Raw genomic sequence first — 11,859 nt, forward strand, 5'->3', positions numbered from 1 at the left:
CTAACTAGCAACCAGTCGAAGAATTTGGTTCCGTAAGTAAGTGCACAGCTGGTTCATCAAGTCTCTGTTCTGTCCTTCAACCCAGTGCATTTCTACTAACACATCATTTCCTTCTTTCTTCACATTCATTAAACACTTAAAGAGAAAACATCTATTAGTTTCTTTGGGGCTTTGTTCTTTTTCAACTGTCAGATTGCTAGCTTCCTCTGAAGGGCAGGTTTCCTCCTTTGCATCACCAGAACCTTTGCCAAGAGATGTTTCTCCCTGCTTTGCTTCCATCTCCTCTTCCTTCACAGGATCACTGTGTTCTTCTTTGGCAGCAGATTCCTCTGGTAGCTCATCACCTGTGGTCAACTGGACATCCTCATTAGGTGCCACAAATCCCATTTCAGAGTCTTCAGTTTTGGGGTTTTCACAGTCCAAATTGTTGCTCACACTCTTCTGGCTGTTCTTTTCCTCTTCCATTGCTTGCAGAATATCTTCAGAAGCTCGAGGAAGCTCTCGCAACTGCCTTATTCTCTCTCGTTTCTTTCTCCTTAAATGAATCCAGGAGTTTTCAATGGCAGTCACAAACAGGCTAACTTCATCTTTTCCACAGGGAACACGTTTATGCTGAACCTATTGCAGAAAACAGCAGAATTTCATTTAATCCTCTCACAGTTACGCTTTCAATTAGAATGTTGTTTTAACATCTAGTATTTCACACTGTACCTTCAGATCAGTGAGAATCTTCTCCACCCAGGCTCTAACCACAGCAATAGCTTCTACAGCATCCCAGCCCATAGCTGCCGCTTTAATGGATAACTCTTTGACTGTAGAAGCCAAGACCATAAATGTAATTGGTTTTCGTGGTTTTTCTAATTTTCTTCTTTTAGAAGGAGGTGACTAGAAGTAGAAAGAAAGAAAACAAATTACAAGTCTATGCAGTATTAGTGGGGTGACTTTTGTACTCAGAAGACTATGATTCTATAAGACATGATGATTAAGAGCCATAATGTAAGCCACTAAACAGTCATTCACACAGCCTGTTTTACTTCACCCTCAAGAGTTTTAGACTAAAACCAGCTAATAGTATCATGCACTTTACACTAGTCTGATGGACTAGTTGGGCAAAAAGATGTTGGGCAAAAAGCTTCATTGGTTTCTTCAGACTATTAGCTCTCTGTGAGCTGAGAAAATGCAGCTGCACTTGGGAATAGAGGTCAACTGCTAATATCCACACTTTGATCCAGGGTCACTGAAGCTCTACTTGTGTCCTCTGTAAGGTTGGTTATTGTCTATACCTATCTTCAAGTATATGAACATCCAGATCCAAAAAAGCAACTGGCTCACATTTAAGGTGAACGAGCTCCACATACATTCATGTAGTCAAGTCTGAGTTAGACATGATCGTAACTATTTGGTAACAGAATCTACATGTTAAATTAAAACTGAGTTCTCAAAAGGAAGCTTAAATTCAAATCCAGCCCCAAACTTAGCACATTTTTATTACTACTAAACTGCTCTCATATTACAAATTATCCTTACTTTCACTGAAATCCATAGGAAGTTCCTACACTGGCTTCCTTTTCCCACCCTGAACATGGGTCACTCATGAATCACTTGTAACAACTGCTAACAGACCACCAGCCAGCTAAGAAATTCCACTGTCCATACAGCCCAGCACATCCAATGTTCCAATCCAAAGAAGACCAGTTTGTATCACAGTAGTTATAGCTCATTAGCCCCTTCCTAAGCAAGAGGCACAATCACCAAGCAAATCAGGTTAAGCTACTTACAGGTACTTGTACATCATCATAGAAACTCCATGCCAGTGCCCATCTCATGGTGCGTCCTTGACAGAATTCAGTATGAGTAACTTTAGGAACCTATCCAAAGAAGTAACACAAAACTTCACTTCAGATTCACAAACAACATTGCTCTACTGCACACATTTTTAAACAAAGCATATTTTCTCGTGACAGAAATGGAGATTCTTTCTGACACAGCTCAGAGACATCAGGGCCACCTGAAGTTGGTTAGTGCCAAGCCTGATACCACTGCCCACTACTCTTTATCTGCTCCAAAAAAATCAAATCTGCATTTACACTGCCTTTAAATCTAAAACTCAGATGTTACTGTTGTCTAGTCTTTCCATGCATGGATGCTGTAAGGCATTTATGTATGGTATGGAGAATGTGTTAAATACTAGCAAGGATAAAAATCAACCATCCCACTTCACTCTGATAAGCAGCTCCAAAGCATAAGCCCAGGGCCTGCATAGAAGGAGAAAAAAAGGGGAAAAAAATCTGCTACTTTTGAAAAAAGAGAGAGGAAAAAACTGTCTCTATACTAGAACTTTTCCTGTCTTTCTATCAAAATTTCCAATAAATACAGCAAATGTTAGGACAGTTTGAACAATGAGCAGACTTTCTGGAATATTTCTGCTGCATCCTAATGTGAGCCACAACACAATATGTGCTTCGTTAAAACAAACGTATTCTCGGCTCTGATGCAAAAAAGATTACAAACCTGAACAAAAAGAAAAATACAAAAGGAAACAAGGTTTGCAATGATTTCTCTAACTTTACTAAGACTGAGGCGCAACAGTTCAAGGACAGAGATGAAAATCAGGTGCTTGAAATTTTGTGCCTAGCTCAGCATCTGCTTTTAGCATGGAATTTACAGATTCCCTATGGCCTGTAATTCATCTTTCTGGGAATTGATTTTATCATGTATTCTCTTTCCTTCCCCCATATATAAGGGCAGATCTCATGATCACTTTCTGTGTATGGAAATGCTATGCTATGCTTCCTCCAGAAAGCCATCAAAATGAGAATAGCAGCACAAGGTTCAATTTTACTTGGTGCCAGAATTGTACACAAACAAAACAATGCTGTCGCTTAAATCATTTTCCAATTTCTTCTATCAACAAAATTGCTAGATTTCATGTAAGCTAAGAGGAAAGAAAGTTAGATTTATTTTTTTTTACAACAACCCTACGAGGCTATTTTGAAGCAGGAACCCTGTAGGTTCTAGAATGGATGAAGACATGCTTCAACACACAATAAAGACAAAAACCTGGAGACAGTATTTACTACCTATCTGTCAGCTTTGAATCTACAATAACTAAATCTTAACTGTTTCCCTAACAAGGCATTGCAGTTCCTTCTTGTAATAAAAACTCAGTAAAATAATTCTACAATAATTACCCAAGTGCACTGAAACATAGTATATATTGTATAGAACATATACAGGGTATCTATGGACTCTGTACAAACTCACCCCCTGGATTCGAAGTTCTTCTTTCAGTGGTGCTAAACTGCATTTCTTCCCCAGCATGCAACTGTACCATCTGCAGAGAACACGTTAACCAAGTGTTTTACAAATAGAGATCAACTGAAAATGGCAACTACCAGTAAGAACTACTTGGAGCAGAAAGCTGCCAGAACAATAGGAGATTTAAAACCAAAACAACAACAGCAACAAAAATCACACTTAAACGGAGTGACTAGGACATGGCACAACAAACTTAAGACCAGAAGGCCCAAAGACAGATTGGACAGGGAAATCTTTTTGACCTTTTAGGAAATACATTAAGACTATTACTGAAACAATACCTAAACAACCAAGAATTTTGTTTCAATAAGTGACCCTAGTTATGTGGAAGATGTTACATCTTACAAGAATTTGTTCCGATTTCTCCACTTCCTTTGGAGAATTAATCAGAATAAAAAGGAATAATCAACTATTGACAAGCATTTGTACCTCAGAAACAGACATATTGACTACTCCTCCTGCTCACCATTAACTTCCTTATCCAGGTTTCTATAAACTAACCCATACTTCATGAGGAAAAAACCAGGGGGAAAAAAGGAAAGAAATTCATTTTCCCACTTCTGGTGAAGCTTACCCTTCCACACAGCTCCACATCTTCAGTATCTCCAAATATTTCAGCTCTGTTCTTCATCTAAATTATTATTCAAGCTCTACAACCCCCTCTTCCATAATTTTTGATTACTGGATCCAAAAAGCTTACTCATAAATACATATATGTAATGTATTGAAGGACAAAAATCAGAATTCCCACTATCAAGGGACAGTTTTTTCAAAAGTATGCACCTAAACTGAGGGCAAGCACTTTAAATTGTTCACATATACAAATTAAATATTCTGTACATTAAAAAAAAAAGGATTATCAGGGTGACAATTAGATGAGGTTCTATGCAATGCTCTGCCTAGAAGGGTCTAAACAGGACAAAAGTAAAACATTTCTTGAACATAGAAAAGGCAAGCTGTATTTCCTTTCTTAGGGCACTGATGTACCTATAGTAATACACACGTAAAATTCTGGCAGCTGTATTTTAGAAGGATATTTTAAAAAATAATTAAAAAAAGGAATTTTCCAGAACAGCTATAGATATTAACCTACAACACAGGGGGAGTGAAAACCTGATAGTCAGAAAACTGAACTGATGTGCTATCTGCTTATGTTCTCCTAAAGAAGGCATCACTATATTCACCCAAGACAGTACAACAGTGCCCTTTAGTAGGCAGAGCTGCTAGTTACCAAAATTCAGCCAGGAAAAGATAGAAACTTTTAGGTAATGAACAGATAATTAGGCAATGTCATAAACTCTCCTCCATGCCAGAATGAGCCTTGACTGTCTTTAGTAAGTGTCTGCTATTTTAGCTGCAAGTACATCATGGCTAGGCTTCACGAACGAAGATTTGGGAAGGGCTCTACCCAACAAGTGTCACTCATATAGGGGTTGTCTGCTTTTAAATACCTCCAGCAATTAGTTCTAATTGTTTGATGCTCAGGAACAATTACTGATGTGCATGTATCACTAAACAAACCAAACAGATACCACTAGACTACAGCTACATACCTTACTTAAAATATCATTTTCACATGATTTCTGCCAAATATGAAGGTAAAAGGTGTTTGGTTTGGGGGTTTTTTAACTGGAACCAAAAGCACTTACCGTAACCGCTTTTTAAGTTGAAGACTATCATGAATAATTCTTTTGACAAATTCTAGTTCTCCTCCCTCAGCCATGATTTCTGTGATACCTCCTGTATTTACAGAACTGGGAGGGGGACGCCGTGGATTTCGAGAATTTACTCCCTGGATAAAATAAAAAGGAACATTTGACATGAATATTTAATGAAATGTTCGTCTTGTTTTGTTCACTGCTTTCTGTCTTTAGTCTTTTAGTCTTTAGTTGGTACCAAGCATCACCACCTCTAGTTATCCTCCCCCCATCAGCACCACGGATAATAGACAAAGATATATTCCAAATAAGCATAACAGTGAAACTGCTACAATCTCAAACCTAGGTAAGCTACTTGCCACACATCAGGATCCTGCTAATATGAAGTATGTGGTTCCAATACGTGTAAGACATGCTGACTACATGCATCTACACAATTACAAACTACAGTGTTTTATTAAATCTTAAATCTTTATTCTACTGGCCTATATTATAGAGTTACATTTCTGACTGCATTCAGTGGGTATTGCAAGACCTGCTCTGAGCTGTATGATACTGTCTACATCACTAAGGAAACAAAAAATACAGAAAAGCATAATGCCAGAAACTAATTCCTCTGCACCACTGTTATGCAGCAGGCACTTGATTACAGATTTACTAGCTGTCTAGTTTCCAAACTAATTCTCTAAGACAGTAAGAACTTGTGCAATGCTACAGCTCATCCTCCACTTTCGGAAAGGTAACAGTTAAGTCTTCAAAACTCCCTTGAGGCCACGGGGTGAGGAGGGAGAAGACTTAAATGCTATTTCATAATGATCTGGGATTTTCCCATCCAGTTTCCCCAAGTAAAGAGGTTAAAAATTGTTGCTACCTTCCCACTAACAGAATACTGAAGTACAGGCAACATTCAGTTTGTGAGCTTACCTTTGCTTCCAACTGGTTGGCAAAAAAGGGGGGGTTGCACATGCAGAAATCATAAATGATTTCAGATTCTTCCTTCAGTGCATCCATTAGGAGTGTCTTCTGTGGTACCTTAACCACTATTAGAAAATGTGAATTTGGTCAGTAAGGAACTTCATATTCTATCTAGCATGCCATATACATTACACATTGTATAAAAGCTGTACTTTATAAACAATACTTTCTATAAAAGACATGTAACAAATACTAGCATGCAAATAAAGACTTCAGGTTGAGGATCTGCATACAAACAGCTTGTTATTTATACATAGCAGCAGAACCACAAGTCTGTTTAAAACAGTACGGACTGCATGAGTTATACTGAGTTCTCCAATACAACCACAAATGAGCTTTAAGGGCTTCCAACTACAGGCACTACAGCTTCTCATGAGGCATGCTCCTTTGCCAGCCTTTTTTCCAGTATAGTGAAACCCAATCACACCACTAAAAGTCCTGTGATGGCAGCAGTTAACAGAAATCTCTCAAGTGTTCTCCAAATCAAGTTCTGGATTTCAAGACTGACATGGACAATAGACTAAGATATATTGTTCATAAGGATGCTTCCAAAATCCAATAGAAGCAAAGTTTTTATTTCAGAGCTGATAAAATGCTTTTTAGTACACTGAGTTCCTACAGAAAATTTTCCAAGATCATTCCAGACCAATTCTGGCATACTGCTATTGCTACCACAGGCATTGTTAGGACCTCATTCAGAAATGAGGAAAAAGAACTCTATCTGTACAAGATATGCCTATGTGGCAGTGTCATGCAATTATCCAAGGGGAGCACTCTAGGTCACTTAGCACCAGAAACAGCACAAACACTAAGAAATACTTCAGTAACAGACAAGAAATTCAGAGACAAAAACACCCCAGGATGAAGTTTAACTTTCAGTTTTTGTGAGGAAGAATAGTTCTGTATCCACACATCCCATGCTAGATGAGCTGGTTTTTTGGTTTAAGCACACAAGGGCCTCAGTAATACTGAGAATATTCTGCTTCAGTAAAAACAGTTGAGCGTGTACTTGGAAGGAACACAGATTCTGATACGCCACTGAACACGGCAAAAATACGTCACAACATTTGTATACTGATAAATACCTTATTACATCATACCTTTTATAAGATCAGACAAGTTATTCTGTTCCACATTCTTCTTGGCATAATTGAAGCACATGTCATCCACTTCTGTTGCAAGAAAATACCAGCCATTTAAGGTTGCTCCGAGTAATGGGTATATGCAAGATGCCCCTGTCCCTGCAGGAGTGAAAATCCATGAGAAAGGCAAAGTAAGTCTCTGGTGTTATACCTAGTGTGGCTGTTAACTATGTACTTTTTACAACAAAAAGAACTAACTTCACAAAACGCTGATTACTGATCATCTACTACTCAGATCTTTAGTGAGCTTTATTTTCATAATTTGAAAAATAACATTGTTAAATATGCACTTTTAGTAACATAAAGAATTTAATAATCTAGAATAAATTTCTAGTAAATTATTAACTTTGTTTTAAGCTATTTTCCTTCTGTACAACAGTGATTAATTTATATACAGAAAGCCAAATACATTCTGGTTTTACCAAAGCAAATTTTAGTTTTACTACCACAAACATATATTTCTTCTGCATTTTTCTATTATCTATCACAAATAATTTACTTTGATTCATAGAGCAACCACAGAAAAAATTTCTTGGATGCCCAAAACTATCAAAAAACCACAAGTACCAATTAAGATAACTAAAAAGACAGACAAATGGACAAAAACTTGGTAACAGAGAGATGCTAGCACAAAATAGTTACAGCACATCTAGGTGGTCAAATTACCAATAACTATTAAATTCAGGATTAAAGGGAATGAATACAAGGGAAAGGTATCCCACCACCACAAAACTTGAGTTTAGACATATATCAAGAATCTGTTATACTGACTTATTGAAACATCCATGACAATGTCTGTCAGTAGGCAAAAGCATGGGGTAACTTCCAGCACTGCTGTAACATCTCTCTTGGATGATTTACTGCCTTCCCAGAGCTGGAACACGAAAGCTCATGCAAACTCAAACTGAAGATTTTGCAGTATGTGGAGGACTTAGAGGATCTGTCTCTTCTACCCAGCCACCTACCATGATGAAGTTCATAGAAATATTTTCAAAACTGAAAACTAATATCAAATGCATAGAAGCTGGCTAAGAAATTTAAGTTATAAAAGGAAAGCATCTGTGCACACAGCATGTGATTGATACAAACCTGGTATCCAGCATAACTCCAGCTAAAAATACAAGTCAGCAAATTTCAGGAGATAGAAAAATTCCATTATAAAAAGTCGTGCTAGCAAATGCCAAGAAAACAGAAATGTAAAATCTGGCACAGTTACCCAGATTCCTGAATCCAAGCTTTGAGGAAGTCAGTGTTTTAATTTTAATGTCAAGCATTAAAACATGGGTTGGAAATTAAATTCCAGCTTCTCTCACTTTCATTATGAGTTTTCTTCAGCACAAAACAATCTTCAAAAACAAGCCTTCGAAACTGTAAAGGAAGATTCTATTGACAAAATAAAAGATCTGAACTAAATTCAAATGTACTTCTATTGGTGCCTTTTAAATAATTCACATAGAATAACCAAAAATTTGGAATCTAAATGCCAATTTTATTATTTGTATGCAGAAGTTCCTACAGAGCTTGCCTTTTTTTTTGTTTCTAATGAAAAGCAAATTATGTGCATCAGTGTACATCTTATAAATTCACATTTCTACTGAGTAACTGTTTACATTAATCTGCTGCCTAATATAAATATTGTCCTCCTATTACCTAATAATCCAGACTGAAACTGAAGAAACTACACTGGAAAATAGTATCCATCTGCTGATGCTTAGATCACTTTAAAGAACATTTTTCTACAATAAACAGGAAAGCTTTGACCATCTACAACCAAAATACAGCTTCACTAGCATTTGCCCTGTTTTCTAATTAAGCCTTTTCTACAATTTAGCTTATGAAAATAGATAAATTGAAATAAATTAAAATAAAAATCAGAGTTTAAAAAGGACAGATCATTCACCTGTCAAAATACCCATAAAAGCAGAAAAAATGTTATTAAATGGAACACTAGAAAATATTGCGATGCAACTCACAAACTCTCTTGTGCAGACATTCAAAAGCAAAATTAATAGATTACAAATTAAACACAATTCATTGGTTAGAACATTAAGAGGAAACATGATATTTTCTTTTTCTAAATTCTTGTAGAATGACGTTTTTGCCTGTATTAGTAGCAGCCTAATTTTTGGGTACCACAGAACGCTCAAGAGAATTCAAGGATCCAAAAAGCCAAACTCAAACTTTTTTTTGTATCTCAAACTTCACGTTTCCCTGTGGGTGTGCAACAAATTATACCCGCTGACGGGAAACAATGAAATAAACATTTTGTTTTGCCAAGTACCTATGTCGATGCCTCGCCTCAGCACTTGCTTCTCAGCATCCTGGTGGCCGATGAGATCCTCAACCCAGTGGATGTAGTTCAGCCTCAAGGGGACGGTGGGAATGAGCCTTTCCACGGGGATATCGATGGTAAGCCCGAAATCCTCCTTCAGCAGGGTGCACGTCAGAGCCCTCACTGCCTCGGGGTCCTTGAAATTCAGGCTGAAAGGCACAGGCAGCGCTTTTAAGGGCGCCCGGGGGCGGACACACACACACGGGCGCCTGCCCAGCCCAGCCCAGCCTATCCAGTCCCATCCCATCCGCCCCGGCCGTACCCACCCTGCCGGCGAGGGTGGCTGCACGTCTGCTGGAACTCGGGGTATTCGGCCAGGTAGCGAAGTCAGGCGGCTTGTCCTGTAGCGTTGCGGGCGTGCATGGACTTGTTGAGGCCATGCGGGCCGGGCTGCGGCGCCGGGAGCGCCGGGAGCGCTGCGATGCTCCCCGCGCGGCCCCCTCCCGCGCGCACCGCGCCCCCCACCGGCGCAGGCGGCGGGGGGGGGCAGCGGGCCACGCCCGATCCCATCGCCTCCGGGCAGGGGGGGGAGTCCCATCTGTTGGGACGGAGAGTCTACCAATGTGTTTCCATAGAATCATGGAATGTTGCGGATTTGGAAAGGACCTTAAAGATCATCTACTGCCAACCCCCCCCGCCATGGGCAGGGACACCCTCCACTAGACGAGGTTGCTCAGAGCCCCATCCAACCTGGCCTTGAGCACTGCCAGGGATGGGGCATCCACAATCTCCCTGAGCAACCTGCTCCAGTGCCTCACCAAGCTCACAATAAATAATGTCATCCTAATATCCAGCCTAAATTTCCCCTCTTTCAGTTTGTACCCATTACTCCTTGTCCTGTCACTACAGTTCCTGACAAACAGTCCCTGTACCTCCTTCAGATACCAGAAGGTTGTTATGAGGTCTCCATGCAACCTTCTCTTCTCTAGACTGAATAGTCCCTACTTTCTCAGCTTGTCTTCATAGGGGAGGTGCTCCAGCCCTCTTATCAACTTCGTGGCCCTCCTCTGGACTTGCTCCAACAGTTCCATGTCCTTCTTATGTTGGGGACATCAGAACTGTACACAGTACAATTGTAATGTAAATGTTCTATATTCGGGCATCATCGCTTCAGTGTTAGCTGCTCGATTAGTAGAAAGGCAAATAAATAAAATTACAGAAACAGTTGTGTTTTTCTGGCGGCTGCTCTGAGGCTCACAGGCAGCAGCGTGAGGAACCTCCACTCCCACAGTCATATATATATTACCCACCCATGTCACCGTCATTACCTTGAAGAGAATTTCAGTGTTCTCGGAAACACTTCATAGCCATGGATTTCTGTAAAACTCCTGCATGAGGCCACTGGCAACCAAGCAGTGGCCTGAGGCCTGTTGCTTGTGGCTTATATTGTGCCATGACCTTTGAAATTTTAAATCCTTTGTGGATTTTAAATGATGGATTACATGGTTTGAGGTGTGGGGGGAAAAAAAAACCCAAGACTTGGAAGATTTCTGAGAATTTCCCCAGTTTAAGCACAGTTTCAGTCTACAGCATGTACTTCTAATAGTTACAATGCTGCTGTGCTTGTGGAAGTTATGAAAACAAGTGTATTACAGTGAGCTTTGTACTGTCTCTGATTTAAAAAAACAAACAAACAAACAAAAAATCCTCCTCAATTAAAATAGTGTGTAGGCATAGCAAAACAAAGCCTCAAACTGGGAATTAAAAGTGACTTCAGTTTCCAGCTTTGCCATCGACTGTCAGGAATTTCCAGGTTTCAAGTAGGAAACCTTCAAGTGGAATAGCCTTAACATGATGCTTTGGTTCCTCAGAAAAAAACATGTAAGATTAACATTAAAGTTTAACCTATTATTATTCTTTTATTTAAAGATATTTTCCTGTTTAAAAAACCAAATACAAATCAAATTTACTCATTGCATATTGTTTAAAAATTCACTTTAAATGTGCTAGCATCCCCTTTAACTCTTGAATATCTGAGAAGACCTGTAACTGGATTTAATTTCAGTCCCACTTCCTGCCCTCAACTAGCTTGTTGTCATTTGAGGTCAGCTAAGGTTTACATACAAAAGCACATAAAAGTTGGGTGGTTCTCCTAAAAAATAAATGAGACCACCAAGCCACCCATGCTTGCCACTTTTGGAAGTTATTCACCTTCTTCTGCCCCCCTCCACAGTCCCAGAAAAGAAGCTGATATGAACAAAACCAGAACGGAGATAAAAATATTAATTTTAATTCAGAGAATTTAGTGTATTTACAATAGAAAGTTTCTCTCTGGTCAAGGGATGAGAGACTAAAAAAAATTCATGTTACAAATGTGTGGACAACCTGCATCTGATGCAGGCTGATTGATTTTGCTACTTTTGGTTCACCCAGGGTAATAGCAGTGAGAAAATGACGGTGAGAGCCTGGACATGGTACCAAATGGCTCTCACAC

General features: G+C 39.2%; 1 protein-coding gene across 1 annotated transcript; it reads right to left on the reverse strand.

Annotated features, from left to right (window-relative positions):
• On the reverse strand, positions 1-9,728 carry METTL16 (methyltransferase like 16). Its single transcript, XM_029960702.1, has 9 exons — positions 9,689-9,728; positions 9,375-9,576; positions 7,052-7,192; positions 5,901-6,016; positions 4,968-5,110; positions 3,265-3,334; positions 1,779-1,868; positions 712-885; positions 1-618 (listed from the first exon to the last, which is right to left on the reverse strand). The coding sequence occupies exons 3-9, from the start codon at positions 7,110-7,112 to the stop codon at positions 1-3; spliced, it is 1,272 nt and encodes a 423-aa protein (XP_029816562.1). The 5' UTR covers positions 7,113-7,192; positions 9,375-9,576; positions 9,689-9,728.
• Between the last annotated feature and the right edge of the window lie 2,131 nt (positions 9,729-11,859).

This window comes from Manacus vitellinus, unplaced genomic scaffold, assembly GCF_001715985.3.
Source record: "Manacus vitellinus isolate BGI_N305 unplaced genomic scaffold, ASM171598v3 scaffold_28_pilon, whole genome shotgun sequence".
NCBI lineage: Eukaryota > Metazoa > Chordata > Aves > Passeriformes > Pipridae > Manacus > Manacus vitellinus.

Bases quoted from the DNA above. Each gene is read 5' to 3' on its own strand.
- METTL16 (XM_029960702.1), bottom strand. From the start codon at position 7,112: ATGTGCTTCAATTATGCCAAGAAGAATGTGGAACAGAATAACTTGTCT. The intron at 5,111-5,900 runs GTAAGCTCACAA...TATTTTATCCAG, and splicing joins CCAACCAGTTGGAAGCAAAG to GGAGTAAATTCTCGAAATCC. The intron at 1,869-3,264 runs GTGAGTTTGTAC...TTCTTTGGATAG, and splicing joins AAGAACTTCGAATCCAGGGG to GTTCCTAAAGTTACTCATAC.